Here is a 23,522-nt window from a genome sequence, read left to right as displayed (position 1 = left end):
ACGGCTTATTCGCACAGAACATGACTTAATCGCACATATAGAAATGGTGTGTTGTACTCATTCAGCCACAAAAATGACACCCTTGCCCCTTATTTAAAGCACCGCCTCCTTCCCATATGAGACACCCCATATTCGACCTCTTTATGATTTTTTGTTTTGATGTTCAAATAATTAATATTGGGGGTAAATCGGTCGTTTATGTTATTCAAATTGTTGGTTCAAATAAAAAAAGTAAACAATACCACCCATTTATCCAAACAAACAAATTTATTCATACAAGACTTAATAAAAAATTTGATAAACAACACTCAAACCAAAAAAATATGGTTAGATGCATGCCCACTTGCACCTCCCTTCATGAACAGTATATGTTACTCTTCATGATCATTTGCTACCCTTAGACCTTTTGTCATCAAGGGGTAACCAATACTTAGGGGACGTTTACCTTAACACTTACCCGGTAAGCACTTACCGGTAAAATTCAACATTATCGCTTACTTACTGGATAAGATTTTATTAACTAAAACGCATCGTATGCAACAATATATCCCGGTAAGCGCTAACCATGGTACGAGTCCTCGTCCTCACTTACCGGGTAAGACTCTCGATTTTTGCCTTCGCTCTTACCAGATAAGATTTTTAGTCCTTGCTATATTCATTCGGTAAAGTAAAGTGACTTGGTAAGCGCTTACCCGGGTAAGCATCTGGTAAACGGCACCTAAGAGAGTTGAGGCTTTTTGAAAATTGTCAAGGAACAGTTTTGACATCTGTAATGTAAAAAATGCAAGAAATCGAGATGCAAAAGGAATTGTTTGACAACTGCCATGAAAAAAACGCAAAAAATGGAGATGCGAAAGGAACAATTTTGTACGCCTTTTACTAAACGCTTACCTAGTAAGTACTTACCTAGTCAATTTATCTTGTTATATGAAGATGACAAAGATTGATAATCTCATCCGGTAAGAGCGATGACGAGGACCGCGAGTCTTATCCGGTAAGTAAGAGTGACTACTCTTACTCGGTAGTTAACAGATAAAAATATTGGATACAATGTCGTTTTAGTGAACTAAAATCTTAATTGGTAAGTGTTACTTTTATCTATACTATATTATAAAGCATTTGACAAAAACTCTTAAAAACCAATTTTTGTACATGAAGTATTGTTTATTGATGCATATTACTTGAAATTCAAGATTACAAGTAAATAATGCATAAGTACAACCTATTAAAGCTAAATACTTGAATTCATGTAACTAATCTATACTATATTATAAAGCATTTGACAAAAACTCTTAAAAACCATTTTTTATACATGAAATACTGCTTATTAATACATATTACTTGAAATTCAAGATTATAAGTAAATAATGCATAACTACAACTTATTAAAGCTCAATACTTGAATTCGTGTAACTAATTGCAGATAAACATAATTAAATACTGGATTAACATTTCATTTTAAATATAAAAATCTAAAATATAATTAGGATAATCATTATCTTCTAACATAATACTTAATTATTATCCTTATAAAAAATTATATTGTTAAATCAAAAATAAATTACTTCCTTATTAAACTTAAATTATATTATAACAAAAAAAAAGTTGAATTAAAGAAATTACACAACAAAACAAGAACTTTTAAATAGTTAATTTGATACTAAGATCGATATTTAAAAAAAAATTAAGTATCTTCAAATTTATATTTTATTTAAAAATAAATACATTATCGTTTTTCTTAAAACCGTATTATAACATCGACAGAGAACAGAATAAAACAAAATATTAAAATCAAGATGTATCTCACTACATTGCACGAATATCGTTTTAATAGGTAATAACTTACCGAATAAAGAAAAAACGAATGTTTCAAGGAATATTAAATAGGCAGCATAAATAACCAAATTATTTATGAGAATAATTCCTTTGATCACAAAACATTTGAAAAGTTTGTTCGGCCGGTGACTGTATCTGGGATTTGCTCCGAAAACGACGAGACGATGAAAAGCTGATCAACACCACCATCAAAATCAACATCTACATCTAATCTTTTGTTATCTGTAAGAATCGATACTCAATTTCTTGTTTTCCCTAAATATCATTTTTAATTTTCCCCATTTTTGATGATTCATTTCGCTCGTGGATTCAAGTGATTCGTTAGAACTGGATCATTAACCTATTCAGGTTCTCCTTCCCTCTCTATTCTCCACCGTCAGTTGTGATTCAGGTTCTCTATCCTTTCACCATGATCAGAAATACTTTTAGACCTTTTGATTTCGCGGATTACTCGATCGATATGTATTTGTTTTACTTTTGATCGCAAAAGCTTCGATTCATAGTTTTTGTTGATGTAATTGTATAAAGGAAGTTCAACATTAAGAAGGCCAATCTATCTCTGTTTAGTAGTGGAGGGAGTATATACGTGTTGTTTAATCCTGCTAATCTTACTCCCAAGTAACAGTAGCAAGATTATGATTAGATTATTGATTTCTGGAATTTAACCTACTTAGTTTCAAATATTCAGAATTGATTATGGTATGTGAGCATTGCGCAGTGCTGTATGGCTTTTAATGTTTGGGAATTTAAATTATTATTTGGGATCAAGTGCCTAAATTGAATTCTTACCTATCCCCTTACCCTGGACATTCTGGGTCTGAATGGCGCTTTCGATTTCTCTATGAAAAAATTGAATGAAAATGCTAGAGTACCTTGGTCTGTTTCCTACTTTAGGTCATGTATTTTCGAAACCTTCATTTTCGTACCTCAGATATGATGCCTAACATTTAGACTAAAGTACGTTACACAAAATAGGAATCGGATCAAAGTATGTTTCATTTTGATGCATTCTCATATGTAAACCAGGTACCTAAATGTTTGAGATGTCACATTTGAGGTACATAAATGAAAGGTTTTGGAAGTACGTAACACAAAATAGGAATTGGACTGCATTTTCATGCATTCTCATGTGTAAATCAGGTACTCAAGTGTTTGGTATGTCACACTTGAGATACATGAATGAAGGTTTTGCAGGACCTTACAAACCAAAGTATTTTGCATTTTCATGCATTCTCAGATGTGAATCAAGTACCTAAATGTTTGAGATGTTACATTTGAGGTACATAAATGAAGGTTTTGAAAGTACCTTACACAAAATAAGAATCAGACCAAAATACGTTATGTTTTCATGCCCTTCTATGAGAGTTCAAATTTCTAGCAAGTCTTTTTAGGTTTCTGATCCTCTTCGTATGATACCAGAGCCAATTACATATATATTAAACAAGATGGATCTACAAGGGCATGGGCAACCCCAGGCTAGCAACATCATGGGTAATGTACCCCAGTTACCATATGCAACAAATCCATATGATTCAACCCAAATAAGTGGGGCCCCTGGCAGAGGACCAGTAGTAACATCTGGTGGCCCCATTCCAGCCACCACTCAGCCCACGGCCGCTCAATTGGCTCAACAACAGCTGGCTTATCAGCAAATCCAACAACAGCAACAGCAGCAACTTCAGCAGCAGCTCCAGTCATTTTGGGCAAACCAGTATCGAGAAATCGAAAATGTGAATGATTTCAAGAACCACAGCCTTCCGTTAGCAAGAATCAAGAAGATCATGAAGGCTGATGAGGATGTGAGGATGATATCAGCAGAGGCACCTATCGTGTTTGCAAGGGCATGTGAAATGTTCATTTTGGAATTAACTTTGCGTTCGTGGAATCACACTGAGGAAAACAAGCGGAGGACCCTACAAAAAAACGATATTGCTGCTGCTATCACAAGAACTGATATTTTTGACTTTTTGGTTGATATTGTGCCAAGGGAGGATATCAAGGATGAAGCTATGACATCAATGCCAACTGTAACTGTGCCAGTTGGCGGGCCTTCGGACACGTTTCCTTACTATTACATGCCAGCTCAGCAGTCACTGCAGTCGGGAACACCAGGGATGATATCAAACAAGCCTATGCTGGATCCTGCTCTTTATGCACAGCAGCCTCCCCCTTATATGGCTCCAGCAATTTGGCCGCAGCCACCTCAGCAGCCTCAATCACCCTCGGATTCATAGATGTTCAAGAGTAATAATCCATCGTTAAAAGCATTCGCTTTTCTTGATATCTAGAGGTTTGTGCTTTTTCGCTCATCTGGTTTTCATTAAAGTTCATGCTAATGCATTCTTTTTTACCATTGCTATCCGATGCTTAAATGAAAATTGTTTGCTGACCTATGAAACCTCTGATTCCAAGTGAAGACCTTCACTTTCCTGTTGATTCATATCATATACTCTCTGCATCTCAAAATAAGTGTGCTCAATGAAAAAGGCACAGAATTTTATAAACGTGTGATTATTATAGTATTTTTTAGTTAGTAAAAGACAATCTTACCCTTAATAATAAAGGGATTAATGAATTTCTCCATCTCATAATCAAGGATGGAATTAGAAACTTACTGTGGGACAAACTATAATAGAAATGCGGATGCTTACTTTTGGGACGGAGGGAGTAAGAAGAACGGTCTGCATGCGTGTCTGATGCCAAAATTGTAACAATGGAGCAATCTTCCATGATTAGAAGAGAAAGAGGATCACGAACAGAATGGCATCTAAGAGGATTGATAGGTTAAAGGAGATATGTGACTCTTATATCGACCAAAACATTTGTAGCTTCGTATTTATAATCCAAAAAAAATTCTTGGGTTCCCTAGAACTGGTTTTGTATGATATACTTCTATGCATTCATTATATCATATAGTTGTCTGATGTATGTTGATTACTGAGATGCCATTTACCTCTTAATGCAATTGCCACACTCACCGACTGTAACCTATGCTTGTTTGCGCACACTTCTCTGCTACTGACCACACCTGTTTCTTGTTACTCTTTGTTTTGCAAGCTGGGGTCTTTACAGGATCAACTCTCTACCCTGTGGGGTAGAGGTAAGGTCTGCATGCCCAAACCCTTTCGTGTGGGATATATTGAGTTTGTTTGATTCGGTTTGGTTTATATCATTATTGCGCGTAGGACAACTGGCTATATTTATATTTGCCTAATACAACTCCTTCCTCTGTCCCATGAAAATTGCAACAAACTTCTATTTTGGGCGTTTCACATCAATTCTAATGTTTTCATTTATTGGCAAAATACGAAGGCGAAGTTATTTTGGGATGTTTCAAATTCCAACTTTTTCGTATGTGCCATTGTCTATCATTACAAACCATCGTTGATACTGATCTTTTCACTCAATATTCCTGTTTTTTCATAATCGAAGAGTGTTCTTGATATCGGACTAATAGTCAATTGTTGAAGTTCTCGTGGGACGGAGGGAACACTTCGTGTTGATGTTCTTTAAGCCTTAACTTTATACAAAATGTTCATAATTACTGTAAAGTTTAGGACTTCCCAGATGGGGTTTTCTTTGGGTTGAAGATAGGTGACAGCATGAGTATTGTTATTGATTGGAATTGTGTTTTTATTTTGCAGAATTTGGGATTGCTTTCAAATCATAATCCACTTTTGGAGTAGAGGATGGTGAACACAACTTGTTTCTAAGTTGTTGATCGGTTTTTCTTTTAATAATGAAATACATGCTGATTTCCCTAACATACATATGCTCAATTTGGGTCGTTGGCCAAGTTAAAATACTCTTCGAATATACTACGAGAACCACAACGGTTGTGGCGTAGTGGATGAGGCCCAGGGGGTGCGGTGGAATATCCATCTGCTCTGGGTTCGATTCCAGGCGTCAACAACAATTATGGCCACTAATGGCGGATCAAAAAACTTTTTTGGTTGGGGGCGCACGTTGGAGTGTCAAAAAACTTCCGAAACCGAATAATTCATCAGAACAAAGTTGGTTTTGAGTTATTCGTTTTCGGCTCAAATGGTTCGGTTAACCGAATAAAGATAACTTATCCGGTTCAGTTTTTGCTTAACTTTCTACTATTTCGGTTAAACCGAAAGATATTATGCTACTATTTATATATTTTCTATTCCGTTTAAACTTGAAGCAAATGAACACATTAAGTATTAATACAAAATTTGACTGATAAATAATGAATAAGATGGCTAGAGGGACAAACCGTTAAACCAATTTATGTGCTTAACATCAACTGATAATTTGTAACAAACCTAGTGAAAGATTAACCATATTATGTAATAGTTAACAAACATATAATTTAGCAGTCTGTAGAAAAAATGAGACAGGCCAAAAAATTAGATTCAATTAAAAAGAAATCAGATAACAAATATCCAATAAATCATAATTAAGAGACAAACTAATAACAAACCTTAAATTGAAATAAAAAACCCCAATTAAATAGCAAATTCAAGAACCTTAAATCAAAAAACAATTAGTAAATAGAAAAATAATAATTAAGAAATAATATATATATATATATATAGAGAGAGAGAGAGAGAGAGAGAGAGAGAGATGTAGTTTCATTTACAAATATAACTATTAGTACAAACCAATCTTAATCATTCATCTAGTCTAATGAATGTTTCAGTTGTTTTATAATATAAATCGTTGATCATAATAAATCAATTTTGATAATTTTTTCATAAATATTCAAATTCATAGTAAATAAACTCTCATCATTTCTATAAATATCTCAATTGATTGGTTTTTTATAATTTATACTGATTTTTAGGGGTTGTAAAATATGTCTCGTCTATAATAATAATAATAATAATAATAATAAATGCAAAAGGAAGTTGAAAAAAAAAACACAAAAATAGTGGTTTATCAAATCAGTAGTATTATAGCCAATAAAATAAAAGAAATCAAATGACTTTAAAGAGCGTTTGGTTCGTCGGATTTCGATGGAATCTGATGGAATTAAAATGATCAATTCCATTGACCAAATTCTATTACAACGTTTGGTTATCCATTAAATGGAATTGAATTGAATTCCAAACATTCCCTCAAATGTGGATTTCATCATGGAATGGAATTGAATTCCAAACATTCTCTCAAATGTGGATTTCATCGTTTCTTCACAAAAGAGATGGAATTGGAATCCATTCCACACAAAAATCTGAAAATGACAAAAATACTCTGATTAAAACAAAAACTCAAACAGTACCTTCTTTAATATTTAAACCATGTTAGATTGAAACAAAATTCCTCTCGTTTCTCTCTTCTTTTTCTTCGATTGAAAGATATTCACAAGCTTGCTCTATTTTTCTTCGATTGAAATCACATCGATCTGCAACTAACGTTTGCCTCTGTCCATGATGAAACCACATGACAAAACTACCTCTTCTTCTTCTTCGATCTGTTTGCGTCTGTCGATGATGAAACCACAGCAATATGCAACTAACGTTTTTCTCTTTCTCGATTCTGGATCCGTTTCTCGATTTGTTTTTCTCTTCCATATGTCACTTAGTCATCTCTGCCTTGCTGCGGGTCAGCACCTTTGTTTACTCGATTCATGAATTTGTTCTTCTCTTGATGGAATCACAATAGATGTTCACGAGTAAAGGGGAAGAAGAAGAAGAAAAAAGAGGATAATGTTCATTTGTACAACGATAGGGAAGAACAAGGAAAAAGGGAGGAAGTGAGGGATTACATTCTTTTTTTCAGATTAAAGGTTAAATTTTTTTTTACTTATTTATACTATATTACAAAGCATTTGACAAAAACTCTTAAAAATCATTTTTTATGCATAAAGTACTGTTTATTAATATATATTACTTAAAATTCAAGATTGCAAGTAGATTGTGCGTAAGTACAACTTATTAAAGCTCTATATCTGAATTCGTGTAATTAACTGCAGACAAACATAATCAAATACAAGATAAACATATTATTTTAAATATAAAAAATCTAAAATATAATTAGGATAATAATTGAGTTCTAACAGAATACTTAATTATTATCTAATAAATTTTTATATTATTAAATCAAAAATAAATTATTTCGTTAGTAAACTTAAATTAAATTATAATAAAAAAATAAATTAAAAAAATTACATAAAAATGACAACTTTTAAATAATTGATTTGATATTAACATTGATATATTTTTTTCAAATTTTTATGATATCTTAAAATTTATATTTTATTCAAAAATAAAATCATTAATGTTTTCTTAAAAACACATCAAATAGTATTATAATATCAATATAGACAAATAATAAAATATAACATTAAAACCGAGATGTGTTTCGTTGGATTGCACGAGTACTCTTCTAGTAATGAATTTATGAAAAAGAAAATGTTGAAATTTTAGAGAATATAATTATAATTGTGAATAAAATAACAAACACCAAATCTCTTTGGAAAAACGCGTATACAGGAATCCCGACGCATTTTTAGAGCTCGGGCTCCGATCACCGGCAACATTTATTCGGGACATGGCATGGCCTTCTCCTTCCCCAAAACCGCTTCAACCTTCCTCTTCCTCCTCTTCACTTTGATCTTCTTCTTCCTCCTCCTATCAAACCATCTTCCTCCTTCCACAATCCACCGCCGTTCACTCCTCAACACCACCACTTGTTCACACATTCTTCAAATCCAACCAAATCAGCGCTGCTCCTTCTCCACCCATCACTGCTCCGTTGACTCCAATGGCCTCCTCAACTACTTCTCCTTTCACTTCTGCCACTTCCATCAAAACCCTTTTCTCTCCATCCCTTTCCTCTCACTCACCGTCGTCTTACAGTTCTACATCCTGGTCAAGACCGCCCAGGATCAGTTCTCCGTCGTTGTCACTAAACTAGCCACACACTTGAATTTGTCTCCCAGTATGGGTGCAGTCACGCTACTAGCACTTGGAAACGGCGCCCCCGATGTGTTTGCATCGATCGCCGCCGTCGGTGGTGGCAACGCGCGAACTGGGTTCGGCGCGATTTTGTCAGCCGGTACTTTCGTTTCGGCTCTCGTTGTTGGATTTGTTGCGATCTATGCAGCGCCCTTCGCAGTTTCCCCTGCGCCTTTCATAAGGGACGTTTTGTTTTATTTGACTGCGGCGTTATTTCTGTTCTATGTGTACCTTAGTGCCGAGATTTTCCTGTGGCAGGCGGTTGGATTTGTTGGGTTTTATTTGGCTTTTGTTGGATTTGTGTTTTGGATGGATTTCGGGATGGATACTGGTGGGAAATCGAAGGTTGGTAGCCGTGAGGTTGTGGGTCTTGTTGGGGATGGATATGATGATCATAAAGGTTCGATGGAAATTGATTCTGAAAATGGAAGTAATGGTATGGATTTCACCAAGAAGAAGACAGGATTTGGGTTTCGGCAAGCTTTTGAAAAGGTATGTTCTACATGGAGTAATTTATACATTCTCTTTTTGGATTTATATCTTCTTTCTGTGGCCATGAGTGCAGCAATTGGTTGAATTGATCAATCAGAAAGTTATAATCTGCTGCTTCTTGTAGGGCATCTGCTTGATATGAATTCAGTTATCATATAACGATTTGACCAAACATATGGCAACCACCATGACTTACCACCAAACGTTGAGTTTTGTAGTGAAGTTGATGATTGCCACTAATTCACTGTATTTAAGATACATTGAATGAGTTTGTGTCAATTTCAAAAGTTAGGATAGAGCAAATTGACTTCTTGAAGTGGAAATGTGTCATTAGTTTTGGAACATATGTGGTTATGTAAGTATAGCCATAATTAGTTATAGATTCATCTTGGTTACTTGATAATTGTTATAGCAGTATAGCTTTAATCTTGGAATATATTTTGAGTATGTTTGTGGTACACTAAGTATGTATTTTTGCTGAGATGTGCATCAATTGCTAACATGTTCATGGGGTTCCCTTTTATGATGATTTTTTTGGGTGAAATTAGAGATTTATAACTGTAAATTAGTGGCTGCATTGATGCTCATCATGGTTGTTAACTTGTTATGCTCATAGTTGTTTCTCTTTGATATATTCACGATAGCTTTTGCCATAATGTTAACTCTTATACAACCTAGTCTAAGTTTTGTGTTTTGAAACTAGAATTTCTCCTTGCGAAATGTATATAGAGAATGTTAAATGTGCATGCATCTGTTGCTAACTCTACAGGAGAATTTATTTGAAGGAATCTCTCTTGGCGATTAAAGTCACTACTTTTTTATGAGGGAATTTTCAGAACTTGAACTTTTTTAATTGTTTATTGTAATAACTTGTACGGGCAAACAACTACTTGCTGCAATGCTTAAATGCATCGTTTCCTCAGTTAGGAACACAATGAAAAGGAAAAACTGCAACCACTTAGATAACTATTAACTTTTGGGTGATGTAAGGGCCATGGAGATTCTAATGTATTCAAAGCATTTTCCATTACCCATTGAAAAAGGGTTTGACACACAAGTAGATGGTCTATGATGGAAATTGTTGGTTTCTTCAGTATAAAGATTGAAGACAGAAAGTAACCACATTTGTAATTTGTTTTATAGAGGGCCACTGATTTGATGTTACTGCATAGAATGATGGTGCTACACATTTTTTTATGCTACAACTATGCAATTGAAGTCCAAAATGATGTTACTAGTACTAGATTCGGATGTAACAACTACAAACCTTGAATAAGTTCATATGTAGCCTTTCAGTATGTCCATGAATCAATTTGCCCAAATAGAAAATCGTTTGACAGAATGATGATAGAAGTGTATAGTAGCGTCTCTAGAGAAGATACATGCATCCTACACTTTTGCAATATTGCACATGGATAAAAATATTGAATATGTAAATGATTTTCCTTGAAAGATATCTTATGACATGTGAAGCGTCCACATCTTCAAATTAATATTTTTTCCAAGTTGGTCTTTGGTGATGGAAGAAGAAAACCTATGACTGAAAGAGAGGTGAAAGGTTGAATCTAAGGAAACGAAATATACTTATGTGGAAGATGAGATTAAAGAATGCTGACTGACTTATACTTCATTCTTTGGCTGTTCATGTTCATTGCCTCCTGAAATTGAAGTTTTATTGAAATTAGGTTTTACTTCAATGTTTTCCAGCATGAAGTTGGATAAAAAGCCTCTTATAAAATGTTGTCAAAGCTTTTCCAGCATCCTTGTCCAACTTTATGTGGGTAAGTGAAAGCTTTGACAACATATTCCTCAAGACGGTGGGATGAAAAGCCTCTTATTTTAAGCTAAGGACCCATCTATCATAAAAACAAACCCGGATGGTGTATGAACTAAACACACGTACATAGATATACATGTACATATATACATTCAATAAACATGATGGACATATATGCAATATTACATAGACTTGGGATCATGTGAGACCAATGGTTTTTCGTGAGACCCGTAAGACCAATTCTCAACCCTTGGATTAGATCTACAATCTGACAATCTGAACATTCATAAACGCCACAAGACTTCTCAATAATCACAAAATTGCCACCGTGCAACTTTAAACCATTAGATCATTAGCTTATAAAGTTGATCAATGAACATAAATTGGTCTTACGGGTCTCACGTGAACTCAACCCATATTACATAATTGTATAGATAGATACATGGACATATACATAGATGTATGCACACACGTATGTATGTATGTATACATATGTGTGTGTGTACATGAATATATTTGTGTGTCTATATATACATGTTTAGATGTCTACATATGTGTATACATTACATATATTCATAAATGCATGTGTGTACATGCTATCGTATTGTAAACCTAAACGATATTCTACAAAAGCACAATGGAAGTGAAGGTAGCTTTTGATAAAAGTTTATTAGTAATTAAATGTGTACTTCATCATAACATATCCATTTAGACGTTTTAACACATTAAACACTACTTTAAGATCAAAAAAACAGAAGCCCATAGCAACTGGGGATCAAAAAGCACCAAATTTGATCTTTCCAATACTTGTTTCTTGTATTATAAATTTACTTTCGTGTTTTTCTTTTATTTTACCTGACCTGATCATCTTTTTGTTAGTTGTGACTACTAAAAGTTATTTCTGTAATAATTATTCTATGTTCACATAAGAAATTTAGGTAAACCTTATCTTTGTACAATATCAGGGATTTTGTAGATCCATGATGTAGTACGATGAATGGGTTAGTTTCGTGTTATCGAGTATCTAAAACATGTAGAACTCACCAAAGGGTCATTGGACCTGCAGTATCCAGGTTATTGATAAATCTTAGCCTCCCTGGAGCCTGGAGGTCAAGGGTTCAAATTCCACCAAAGTCGAGGAGAAATCGTGTATAGTACCAAGTAGCTTCATTTCAATAATTATTTGATGCAATTGACTGAATAATTATTTCATATGCGAGCATCTTCGCCATATCAATAATGACCCCATATTTGCTCCCTTGTTTGAATGAATTATGGGATACACTTATTGTGTTCAATATCGTGCATCTATTATGAAGTCTAAACAATCTACAGGTAATCACAATATCAATCTTTCTTGCCAGCAGATATCAAAAATTTGGGAATTCCCTGTATCAACGATGTTAAAGCTCACGATCCCACAAGCATCACCTTCTGAATGGAGCAGGCTCTATCGATCCGCCAATATTGCACTATGCCCGCTTGCTCTTATGTACTCATGCAAATCAGTCATGCCTCTAAGTCATCCCATTGTTTTTCTCCTTCCAAATGTCCATTTTCCTCTGTGGTTAGTAGTTCTCTTCGGAAGCTCATCAATGGCAATTGTCCATTTTGTAGTGGAAAGAAAGCCCCCAAGAACCGAACAAATGCCCGTAGTGCTTATGGGATTTATTATGAGTGTGTTTTGGATTTCCACCATGGCCGGAGAACTCCTCAACTGTCTTGCAGCACTAGGATCACTTATGGAGGTGCCTCCATCACTTCTTGGCTTAACTGTGTTAGCTTGGGGGAATTCAGTGGGGGATCTCGTGGCAGATGTTGCTGTGGCCAAAGCAGGCCAACCGGCTATGGCCATGGCTGGATGCTTCGCTGGTCCGATGTTCAATATGCTTTTTGGGCTCGGAATGGCTTTAGTGATACAGACGGCTAATGTGTACCCAGAAGCTTACGAGCTTCAATTCCATGTGAGTATCGTGGTGGCGTTTGTTTTCTTGATTCTGAGCCTGATGGGATCACTGTTGGTTGTAACTTGGTGCCGATTTCGCGTGCCTAGATTCTGGGGATTTTGTCTTGTTGGTCTTTATGTGTTCTTTATAGCATTAAGCCTGCTCATTGCAAAGCTCCAATTCTGATCATGCATTCTGAAGAAAATGCTGCATGCCCATTAACTCAGACAGACCATTTGACCATATTCTCGGAAAACCTGTGATCTGATGATATATGATCTTACACGTGATATATCTTCCGTGTTATGGGTTGGAAGGTTGATGGTTTGTATGTTGGATCAGGTATTGTTTGAAATTTTTGGAAGTCAGTTTGTATCGGTTATATTCAGCTAACAAGCGGGATAGCTGGCTTGAGAAGGGAAAAAAAGAAGGTATACAGAAGGAACGTGTACAATAGTGCAGATCGATGGCAAGAATTGTAGACGTGTGCATTATATACTAAACGATGTGGCGTAATGTTGTTCCTATCGTCTCTTGTTTAGTGTTGAACGAAAAGCTCTGTTATCCTGCTTTGTTAAAATGCTCTTGTAATACCAACAGCAATCATATCGTTGTAAATCCCACACAAAATAGGGTTTTGGAGCATAAGATATGCGTCTTATTAACAAGCGTAAAGATCTATGTACCAATTTATGCTGTACCTAAAAATGCCAAAAATTTCGGTTAAATTTTAATTGCATTCAATTAAGGGGGTGTTTGGGATTGTTTATTTGAAACAACTTATGTTTTTCTACAAAAGTACTTATCAACTTATTATAAGTCAGAAGAGTTTAATTTCTTCAAAAACTTATTACCAGTTCGGCATCGGTATAAGTTGTTTATCCAAACACTTAAAAGTGTTTAGTACTGGTGTCACACCAGGACAAGTTAATAAGTTGTTTTTATAAACAATCTCAAACACCCCTTAAAGCCACCACCACCTACGTTTTGATGCTTGCATCACAAGTTCTTTTTTTTTTATTAACCTGGATATCCAATCCGCTATGCGAGCCGACTAATTGCATCATAAGCTTTTTTTGGGTTCTTTGGTGGTTTTTATTAATTCTTCTATGATTAAAGTTGTCTTTGTGAATTAATTTGTCTTATATAGATCGGGGAGGTTTTTCTTTGAAAAGGGTTTTTCATAGATGAAAATGAACATATTTTTTAATTACAAATGAGCAGTTTTGAATTTTTTTTGCATAAAATTCCTTTTGGAAGCTTAAGGAAGAGTTTCACTAAAATGGTGACGAACTGGAATAACATCCGATCTCATTTCTAAACAAGTCAATTTTGATGTTATTAAGCCATTACCAAACAATCATGTAACCAATAAGCCAAGTCCCATTAAATTGTTAATAAACATGCCATTAGAGTCTGTTAAACATGTTTTTCTTTTCAATTTAAGACAAAAAGTCTCCGTTCGTTGGTTCACAAACTGGCTTTAAACCTTAAACAACCAAAAAAAGGGAATAAAAAAGAGAGTATGTCTACTTCACATGACCATAGTTTCACAAGTAAGATTTCCCTTTAGTTTCTCTGGTTCAAGTAATCATCAAACAAGGTGATTTGTCTGGCTATTGTCATCAAATCATCATATGGTATTAGCGTCATCTGTATGACTCTGGTAAGCGATAACCGGGCAAGACTAGTTTGTCCGCAAACATCTTACCAGTTTTTGGCATCACGTGCCAGTGCAAACTCAAGTTAAAATCTCTCCCGCGAAGGTTACTTCCCTGAATATGTAAACAAAACCAACCATCGGGATTAAGTAGCTGATCAAGAGACAAAATAATGCTTTAAAAAATACTCTGAATTGATTACCTGATCAATGAATCGGTACTTGTTCTTGGTTTTTATGGAAAATTTTGCATCTTCTTTTGCTGGTATGATACCATCCCACAATGAAACCTATTGTAAATGGAACACAGTCATCCTCCCATCATCTAATAAATTGCCAAATAAACTTCACTTGCATCATCTTTGCAGGAGAGAACAGTTTATATGGAAGATGATGATAGACAAAGTTCAAATGTTAAGAACATAGAACGTTATATATAGGCAAAGGATCGTGTGAGAAGGGAAGTTATGATGATGAGAAGCGTAAAAAGAGATCTGAACCCTTGATTACTTTTAATCTCATGCTCACCCATGAATTGCACCTTAGAAGGGAATTGATCTAGTGCATCTTGGTGCACCTCATTAGTGTTGGCATTCAATTAGGATTGATCCAAGGATGGAGGTCTCTTCTTAATTTTCTCACCATAACTTCACTTCTCACCGAAACCCAACCCTATTATATATATATATATATATATATATATATATATATATATATTATATATATATGAAGTTCACTAGAGCATTAGGGGTTGTTTGGTTGGTTTTCCATTAAGTCCTGCATGGATAAAGCTGTCTATGTGGATTAATCTGTTTGTATAGATTGGGAAGGTTTTTGTTTGGGAGGGTTTATTCATAGATGGAAGAGTGTTTTTTTTAACTGGGAGTGACAGTTTCAGAAAAACCTTGGCTTTCTGCATAAAGCTCCCCCAAGAAACTTACTGAATAAGCCACTTTGTATATCATTAAGCCACTACCAAATAGTCATATATAGCTGACGGAATACGCTGTGAGTCTCATTAAACACATTAAGCTGCTAACAGACAGGCCCTTAGTGTCCCTTAGGCCTTAGCAAATGATGTCTGCATTTGTATGCTTACTAAAAAAATCATACTTGTATCGACATGGATCCTTTGCATTTACCATAGTACAATTTGTTCCGGTTTTGAAGTTGGTTTCCAGATTTTTCTGTCAAGTTTGTCTTGATTGATAATTTGATATATATGCTCTAACCATGACCAAATTTATGATTCTCAGTAGCAAAGCGAAGTTTCATTAAGAATAATATAAATATATGTATGAAATGTTTGCGAATAAACTCAGCAAATTTACAAATTAAAAAACACCAAAGATTTAACACACAGCTAAATTTTGTAAAAAGTGCAAAATCTTACCTGATTCAGGGAATTCTTTGGAGTACTGTACTCAGCAGCTAAAAATACAAAAACCTGCAGGCAAGAAACAAGATGATAATGAATCCTCCAACAAAGCCTAAACATAGAGTTGAGCATGAAACTTTCCAGTCCTGACTCCTGACTCGCATAATCAGCTACAGAGATACAGCGATATTAAATAATTCTTTAGAATGTACATCTACGGCATCTCTGACTTGGACAAAGCATCTACTTGATTAAGGAAGATAAAGAAAAGATGTTTAAAAACATCATCAAGCCATAAAACCTAAATAAAAAACCATTCATTTAAACAAGCAATGCATTCAAATAGGGCTCGGACAAGTGACTTATGTCGTCAACATGAAAAAGAGTGAATGCTACAGAGAATAAAGGGAAGAGATTATAAAAGAAGTCTTGAACCCTAAAACAATACTCATGCTGCTCCATTCAATGCCACAATGAGGATAAAATCGGATGTAAGCAAGTAATTTTCAGGGTAAAATTTTGCAAATGGTTGAAATATGGAAACTAAATTTCCTCTACGGCATAATCAAATAAGGTCACCACTGATCTCCAACTTATCAGTACAAACTACATAAGGAATATTGCAAACGAACAACAATAACCAATAATAATAACAAATATCTTATAGAACCTGCTTGGTATTCCACGTAAACAATGATTGTAGGTCTGCAGATATATCCAGTGTAATTCCAACCTGCATAAATGGAAGATATTGCATTGTTATATTGCTATCTATTAAAGGTAATACAACTATAATTATGGTCCAATGCAACTGAGGGTCAGGGACAAGTAATTTAAACCCCCCATCACCCTTCCATTTTTATGCACACACACTTTAGCGCTGTATTCAATGATATGAATGCTAATATTCAGCAGTCTCAGAACCATATTTGATGTATAAACATGCTAGATGATACAAACTGTTCACCTCTATTTCAATTAGACAATAATGAGTATAGGATTAAATGCGTAACCCTTAAAAAAAGAAAGTTTTTACAAATAGGATGGTTCGGAAAACCTTTGTGGAGATTGGTTCGGCAAACCTTGTGGAGTTTGGACTCAATAGGGTACATCTTTGAGCCGGAGAAGCTCAAAAACAAATGCAATGACATAAAAACTAGCAACTTAGCAAAGGTACCAACTAAGAAGAGTAATGCTGTGTATATAAACTATTAGACATCGCATGGCATTGATGTGTACTTCAACTGTCTTTGAATGTTATGGGTGGACAAGTTTGTATCTAGTCTTTGTTAAATATTTAATTCTTGCAAACCCTCTTGATATGTTTGCAGGCAACAATCAACATTGTAGGTTTAACTGATGCCCAAATAATCCAAACGAATCCAAAAATTGGAAAAAGGCCTATCATTATTAAAAAAATCAAAGCTAGGAAGAGGCGAGGGAGAAACTTGCCTTACTATGTAGTGGATTAGTTACTTAACTAATGCATTATGACTTGGCCGGTGCTTTACCATATATGTAGTATTATTGAATGTTAACTTGTCTTCATAGTTTTTAACATCAGGTTTTTTTTGTTTGAAGGCTAAATGATGATATGGTTGCAATTTTTATGGCATTGTACTTTTCATTATAATTAAGGTCAATGCATTGAACTAAAATAAATGTAATTATCATATGGATGGCATGGCATTAGTTGTGTAGTCATGGAGCCCTAGCGATTTGCTAGTGGCATGACTTGATGAGACAACAGAATAACTACGCTTGTATGCTATCCTTTTACATATTTTCTTTATGATTTTATATTATATTTTTTGTCATAAACATTTTCCCCTCTGTGATTTTCATCAACACTTGCCATGTTCAATTTTCTCTACTTCTATCTTTAACTAACATCTTATCAACACACTAATTGGGATAGGTCAGGATCCAAGTAACGTGAATCCAACCAATGAAAAGGACAGAATTGTTTACGGTCCTATCCTATGTGGCAAGGGTGGAAGATCTTTACAAAAGTCAAGTACAGTTCAATGTTTGCTTCCTGAACCATATAATACACCTCCTTCAAGTTATATAGACATAGTGACTTAGCTTGTAACCAATTGTCCACCATATTTACATCCATTTTCCAACCCAATATAATGACTTATCTGTTTGCGATCTACAAAATTACCATAAACCAACAATTGTCTCAATCTTAAACCTGTATGCAACCAAGCTGAAGCTACGTTTCAGTGTCGAGTAAAAATATTATGACCTGCATATGCCAAATCAAATCTGTTTGCAACTCAAATGACGATGATTTGACATCTGATAAGTTAGTGCCATGACTTCCACAATCATAATGGTAGAACCAACACAACAGGATTGCATTCAATGTACTAGTTCTGAATCCCCTTTCCTCCATTCTTCCAGAAAGAGATAGCAGGGATCAATCAACATGCAAGATTTAGAAGCCTTTATCAAACAAAGCCTTTCATTTACCAAGCTTTGTATCTAAAAACTGAGACCAGGCCTCAGACTAAAACTCCTGCCTATTTGATCTTACGATACTTTATCATCAAAATCTAACAGCAGAGTAATGCTTCTATCATTCTAAGCATCATAAGACAGCCAGATCTACTTTGCTCACATCTTCGAACTTCATATAGGTATCCAACAAACTATAATCACTAATATTACCATCAATAGTTAACTGCTTACTGACTGCAGTTGCTTATACTGCCATTAGCTGATTGAAAGTGTTTTTCCTATCTCCAAGTTGACCAAACACCTTAAGATGCAAGAAATTCATGTTTTAGATTTTGATTGTGGATATATTCTTAATTCACAAGAGCGGCACCAAAGACCCTCCATCTTCCAAAAAACCTCAGTATCCAAGATCATAGCTTTCGAGAACAAAAGGTCGTCAAAATGTCAACAGATCAAAATCGACAATACCTCCCTTAAAATGGTGTATAATAACCCTAAAATCCAACGGATCGCTTCACTATTCCAAGTCAAACTATTTCGACGGGAAAAACGCAGACGAATATTAATTACCTCATCATCTCCGTTTGATTTCTTCTGGAACCGATTAACATTCAAGACCTACAAAAGCACAAATCAAAAAGAAGTAATTACTCAAAGTTCCGACTGATGAGTAAGAAAATGAAATCGATACATGAATTGACTAGGGTTTTAGAGAAACCTGGACGGTGGCAGTTGGGGATTGAGAGTTGAGATTGTCGGAAACAGAAGCCATGGCGCACATGAGAGCAAGAATAGTGAGAGAAAAGGTTAGGAGAGCATTGGCTCTGTAACCGAAGGAATGCATCTTTCGTGTTTGCCCTCTTTCTCCCTTCTCCCTTCTCCCTTCTCCCCCTGCCCTTTAACCGACTACTATCCAATATAAAAAACACACATACCATATATGCATCTACACAGCCAAAGACCCGTGTTGATATCCATTTCCAATAAAACTTGACCCGTTTTTAGCACGGATCCAGGAATTTTGGTGTAATGATATATTGATATGAAAGAAATCAAAAACCGAATGAATTACTCGTGAGGATCTAAACCTGGTAAATAAGTATGATGATTTTTACCTAGGTAAGCACTTACCTAATAATTTATTACATTCAATATGTTTTGATGTACTAAAATTTTACGTATCAAAATAAATTATGATGTTGAATTTTATTAGTAAGCACTTATCAGGTAAACAACACATTAGTTTTTTTACATTGTCAACTTTGAAGGGAAATGAAGCAAGTTATTTTCAATGAATTATAGTTAAGATAGGATTAGAGGCAAAACTTTGGATTTTTGATACATAAACACATACACTATCAACAAAGGACAAGCTACAAGCTCTTACTTTCTTCCTCTAATCTACCATCATCACTTTCTGCCTCCTATCAAATTTAATTTATCTAATTCAAACAAAATTTAATAATTAAAACCCAAACAAATACTCCCAAATTCTAATTCTACATAATACTACAACTATCAGTGTTCTCGTCGCTGAAGATGTGAGTGATGTTGTCGTTCACTGGTGGCGGCCCGTAGGCGGAAGACGGTGGTGGACCATACATCATCTGCGGGTACATATTCGCCCGTTGTTGATTCATCATCATTGCCGCCATGTATTGTTGTTGTTGGTACTGTTGTTGCTGGTAAGGGTTGCTCTGTTCCATTCCTTGACCACGGTAACCTGGAGCCGCCATTGGTAACCCTTGTGCCGATGCCATCTGCCCCATCGGGTAATTTCCCATTTGTCCCATCGGGTAGTTTCCCATTTGGGGCATCATTGGATTACCACCCATTTGGCTCATATTCCTACCACTACCACCACCACCACCACCCATCTGACTCATATTCCGAGCACCACCGCCGCCACCGCCATTAGGGTTCATATTCCGCATACCACCACCATTTTGAGGCTTGCTAAACTCGAGGAACTCATTTTGCTTATTGCTACCATTAAATTTTCCTTCATCAAGATGCTTTCCTCCTCCTTTCTTACCACCACCATTCATTTGCCCACCGCCCCCGACCCCACCGCCACCTTTCTTGCCCTCCTTAGGACTTCCTCCATTGTTCTTCTTTTTACCGCCACCCAGAAGTGCCCCACCAATCTTACCTCCGAAAAACCCACCAAACCCACCACCACTGCCATCTTTACTCTTTTTACCACCTTCACCGCCCCCACCACCACCCTTTTTCCCTCCTTTGCCATTTTTAGCATCATTATTTCCTCCCTTGCCCTTGAATTGTACAGGCAATTCAACCACTGTACCTGGTCCTTTCTTTCCATTGCCATCATGTTTCACATGGCCATTCATCATCGCCATTGGCCCATGGGGTCCATGCCCACCTGCCATCATTTTATTAGGCTTTTTATCATACCCATCAAAGCTATCATCATCAAACTCATCGTCAAACTCATCGTCAAACTCGTCATCGTCGTCGTCGAAACTGTCATCATCAAAATCATCCTCATCGTCAAACCCACCCCCACCGCCTGCCGGCAAACTAAATTTGACAGACTTCTGGTCCTTGTTAGGTAGCTTAATATCTTTAAACCCTTTACTCATTGTTGCTTGCATTTGTTGCTGACCCTTCCCATCCTTTTGTTTATCTTTCCCCCCACCCCCGCCCTTCTGAGTCTTGTTATCAAAACCCATGTTCTTGAACTGGTTATTGAAGAGATTCATACCACCTTTCTGCTGTCCCCATAGCTCGGCATGTTTCCCAGACTTGACAAGTTTCTTTACAAGCACGGCGGGATCTGCATTTCCGGTAACTGTCACTTTTCCCTGCTCAAGGTCTATGCTTGTTTTGTACACCCCTGTTCAAAATATATTCACCAAATATCAGTATACGTTGAAACCTCTTTTCTCGTATCAAAAACTCTCTTAACCAATAATCTAATACAGTTTTACATATTCACGCAACATTCATTTAAAACCCACATGTTATTTTCAATTTTGCATTATCAAAAAGCATTATAGGTATCATTAGTCAAAAATATCAGTATTCAAAACTTAAAAGTAACAACTAAAGTGTGGAAACACGCAAAGCACTTTCACACTTCCCCTTCTTCTAGCCTAAAAGCAAAACATTTAGGTGCCAACACGCAAACCACTTTCGCACCACCAGTAGCTTTCCTTCCACCGCCCTCCCTTTATTTACTTTTTAAATTTACAATTCTTTTAATTTATAGTTATTATATAATTAGCTTTTTTTACCATCCACCAAATATAATCTTCCCATAAGGTATTGGCCAGTAAAAGGGTTTACTATATTGAAGTATACTCGGTTAGCTCCTTTACCAATTAAGCTAGATGTGTGCCTTCACTAAATTAGATTGAAAACAAATAACAGTTTAGAGAAGGTTTCTACTTGAAATTCTCCATTTCCTTTCTAAATTCAAGAAGTTATTGAAGTATTTTGTAAAACAAAGATTTAATTCTTTTAAAGAGAAGTTTAAATTAAATACTGGGGAATTATTGGTGAAATATAAAAAAGGAAAGGTGTAAGAATTTGGAAAGCACGTGGTTCGAGGGGGACAGGTCATGTCAGGGGTGGTCGCAGCAGCTTCAGCAGGACTAGTCTAGTCCATGGACCAAGTATCGTCATATCAAATTTCATTATTTACACTTTACGACTACCCACAAATATCTTTATTATAAAACTTGTTTATTTTGTCTTTTATCATTGATATCAAGAAGTACTAGTGAAAGAATACAAAAATACTGTACAATTTGTAAGCGGTAGGGAAAAGGATGTTAGGTATTTCACAATTAACCAATTTATTAACAAAATATCTAAAAATATCTCCTGCGAAAAAAGAAGAACCCAATTAATTAAGACCATTAACCCAAAATCTATGGACAAATTTACCAAATATCAAGCCACGATGAAACATCTTACATCTCATATGCATTCAGATGTTCATATGCTAATTTCAGTTTTCAAATGGCGAATTTCAACTTCGAATTTAGAAAGAAATGACGTAGTAAATTCCGTACATAACAAATTTCTAGGAAGTTGCAGAAAAATAATAGTAATAAATTATACGACCTTCTTCCCGATGTTTGAATCTCATCGCTATCAAGGTCAGTTAATATCTTCTTTGTTTATTTCTGGTTACTTTATAGAATTAGAAACCGTGTGTGAACTATTCATCATTTTCAACCTAATTTAGTAAACTCAGATTCAGATTCAGGTTCGAGTCTCCTTAATTGCTAGCAAGGATATAGTAGTTATACTCTTAATTAAACCTGTTTCTTCTCTTAAAAAGTATCCGAAACTTGATGAACACGAATGGTAACATCTCTACATTATCATAAAAGCAAAAAAACAAAAAGCCTCAAAATACGATTCTACATGTTCTACTGGATCAAGGTGATACGGTTGAAACTTGTGTAAAAAGACGAAGAGGATCATGACTAACCGTCGACTTTATTCAAGAGTTTCTTAATTTTCTGCTTACAGCCATCACAGGCGCACTGTATATTAACTTTGAGGACACAAGTCTGCATCAAAAACAACCAAAATAAAGCGGTGAGTAATCGGAAAAAAAGCAATTAGTGTGTGTGTGAGGTTGAAATTAAGTACCTGAAGCTTCATGAAGTCTTGCTTGTTCATGTTTGATTTGGTGTTAATGGATGGAAAGAGGGATTGGTGATGGAAGAGAGGTGAAGAAGAGAGAGAGAGGTTTAAAAGGAAGGAGAGAGACGAGAAGCATGTAAATAAGGCGGTCTGAATTTAAAGCGGTAGGCAGTGGTGCTTATTTCAAGCTTCAAGTAGACCCCACGGTTACCAACCAGCTCCAGCTTCATTGTTGTGTGACTTATTATTCCCTTACTATTTTTTATTAATTTAAATTCATCAATAATCAATTCTCTAATCCTTACAGGGTACACTTGTATCTACATTGTATTTTTTATTGATTAGAAGTATTAAACAGTAATCAGTAAGAATGAAAATAAAAAAAAAACTGTTTGGTTTTTTATAATATAAC

The 23,522-nt window shown here is 35.4% G+C and overlaps 4 protein-coding genes across 10 annotated transcripts; 2 read left to right on the top strand and 2 right to left on the bottom strand.

Moving 5' to 3' along the window:
• Positions 1-1,928: 1,928 nt before the first annotated feature.
• On the top strand, positions 1,929-5,600 carry LOC112526552 (nuclear transcription factor Y subunit C-9-like). Of its 5 annotated transcripts, none has more exons than XM_025136905.1 (4): positions 1,938-2,060; positions 2,162-2,227; positions 3,256-4,126; positions 5,481-5,600. In XM_025136905.1, the coding sequence occupies exon 3, from the start codon at positions 3,282-3,284 to the stop codon at positions 4,068-4,070; it is 789 nt and encodes a 262-aa protein (XP_024992673.1). In that variant the 5' UTR covers positions 1,938-2,060; positions 2,162-2,227; positions 3,256-3,281; the 3' UTR covers positions 4,071-4,126; positions 5,481-5,600. The 5 variants fall into 5 exon arrangements, with proteins under 5 accessions (XP_024992655.1, XP_024992689.1, XP_024992673.1 ...); XM_025136896.1 differs by having other exon boundaries at positions 2,151-2,227; XM_025136887.1 differs by lacking the exon at positions 2,162-2,227 and having other exon boundaries at positions 1,929-2,060.
• A 2,743-nt stretch (positions 5,601-8,343) lies between these two features.
• LOC112528312 (cation/calcium exchanger 5) lies at positions 8,344-13,700 on the top strand. 3 transcript variants are annotated; one of them, XM_025139333.1, is made up of 3 exons: positions 8,344-9,254; positions 12,396-12,523; positions 12,649-13,334. In XM_025139333.1, exons 1-3 carry the CDS (start codon positions 8,361-8,363, stop codon positions 12,959-12,961), a joined length of 1,335 nt encoding a protein of 444 aa, XP_024995101.1. In that variant the 5' UTR covers positions 8,344-8,360; the 3' UTR covers positions 12,962-13,334. The 3 variants fall into 3 exon arrangements, with proteins under 3 accessions (XP_024995101.1, XP_024995084.1, XP_024995093.1); XM_025139316.1 differs by having other exon boundaries at positions 12,396-13,700; XM_025139325.1 differs by having other exon boundaries at positions 8,361-9,254; positions 12,399-13,163.
• A 658-nt stretch (positions 13,701-14,358) lies between these two features.
• Positions 14,359-19,441, bottom strand: LOC112521156 (signal peptidase complex subunit 3A-like). The gene is made up of 6 exons (XM_025129865.1): positions 19,203-19,441; positions 19,055-19,102; positions 16,686-16,748; positions 16,031-16,084; positions 14,841-14,927; positions 14,359-14,752 (listed from the first exon to the last, which is right to left on the bottom strand). Exons 1-6 carry the CDS (start codon positions 19,326-19,328, stop codon positions 14,627-14,629), a joined length of 504 nt encoding a protein of 167 aa, XP_024985633.1. The 5' UTR covers positions 19,329-19,441; the 3' UTR covers positions 14,359-14,626.
• A 356-nt stretch (positions 19,442-19,797) lies between these two features.
• Positions 19,798-23,233, bottom strand: LOC112508206 (heavy metal-associated isoprenylated plant protein 33-like). The gene is made up of 3 exons (XM_025112997.1): positions 23,117-23,233; positions 22,953-23,034; positions 19,798-21,344 (listed from the first exon to the last, which is right to left on the bottom strand). Exons 1-3 carry the CDS (start codon positions 23,144-23,146, stop codon positions 19,984-19,986), a joined length of 1,473 nt encoding a protein of 490 aa, XP_024968765.1. The 5' UTR covers positions 23,147-23,233; the 3' UTR covers positions 19,798-19,983.
• Positions 23,234-23,522: the final 289 nt, after the last annotated feature.

This window comes from Cynara cardunculus (genome assembly GCF_001531365.2).
Source record: "Cynara cardunculus var. scolymus isolate 2C chromosome LG 1, CcrdV1, whole genome shotgun sequence".
Classification (NCBI taxonomy): domain Eukaryota; kingdom Viridiplantae; phylum Streptophyta; class Magnoliopsida; order Asterales; family Asteraceae; genus Cynara; species Cynara cardunculus.
The sequence above is the reverse complement of the archived record's forward strand: the minus strand, read 5'-3'. Positions and strand labels throughout refer to the sequence as shown.

What these genes read in the sequence shown, in the direction of transcription:
- LOC112521156 (XM_025129865.1), bottom strand. Translation starts at nt 19,328, where the DNA reads ATGCATTCCTTCGGTTACAGAGCCAATGCTCTCCTAACCTTTTCTCTC. An exon ending in TTACGTGGAATACCAAGCAG is followed by an intron (nt 16,085 to 16,685) that starts GTTCTATAAGAT and finishes TCTTGCCTGCAG; the next exon opens with GTTTTTGTATTTTTAGCTGC. An exon ending in AGTACCGATTCATTGATCAG is followed by an intron (nt 14,753 to 14,840) that starts GTAATCAATTCA and finishes TTACATATTCAG; the next exon opens with GGAAGTAACCTTCGCGGGAG.
- LOC112508206 (XM_025112997.1), bottom strand. Translation starts at nt 23,146, where the DNA reads ATGAACAAGCAAGACTTCATGAAGCTTCAG. An exon ending in AAGACTTCATGAAGCTTCAG is followed by an intron (nt 23,035 to 23,116) that starts GTACTTAATTTC and finishes TTTTTGATGCAG; the next exon opens with ACTTGTGTCCTCAAAGTTAA. An exon ending in ACTCTTGAATAAAGTCGACG is followed by an intron (nt 21,345 to 22,952) that starts GTTAGTCATGAT and finishes TATTTTGAACAG; the next exon opens with GGGTGTACAAAACAAGCATA.
- LOC112526552 (XM_025136887.1), top strand. Translation starts at nt 3,282, where the DNA reads ATGGATCTACAAGGGCATGGGCAACCCCAGGCTAGCAACATCATGGGT.
- LOC112528312 (XM_025139316.1), top strand. Translation starts at nt 8,361, where the DNA reads ATGGCCTTCTCCTTCCCCAAAACCGCTTCAACCTTCCTCTTCCTCCTC. An exon ending in TTCGGCAAGCTTTTGAAAAG is followed by an intron (nt 9,255 to 12,395) that starts GTATGTTCTACA and finishes CTTTCTTGCCAG; the next exon opens with CAGATATCAAAAATTTGGGA.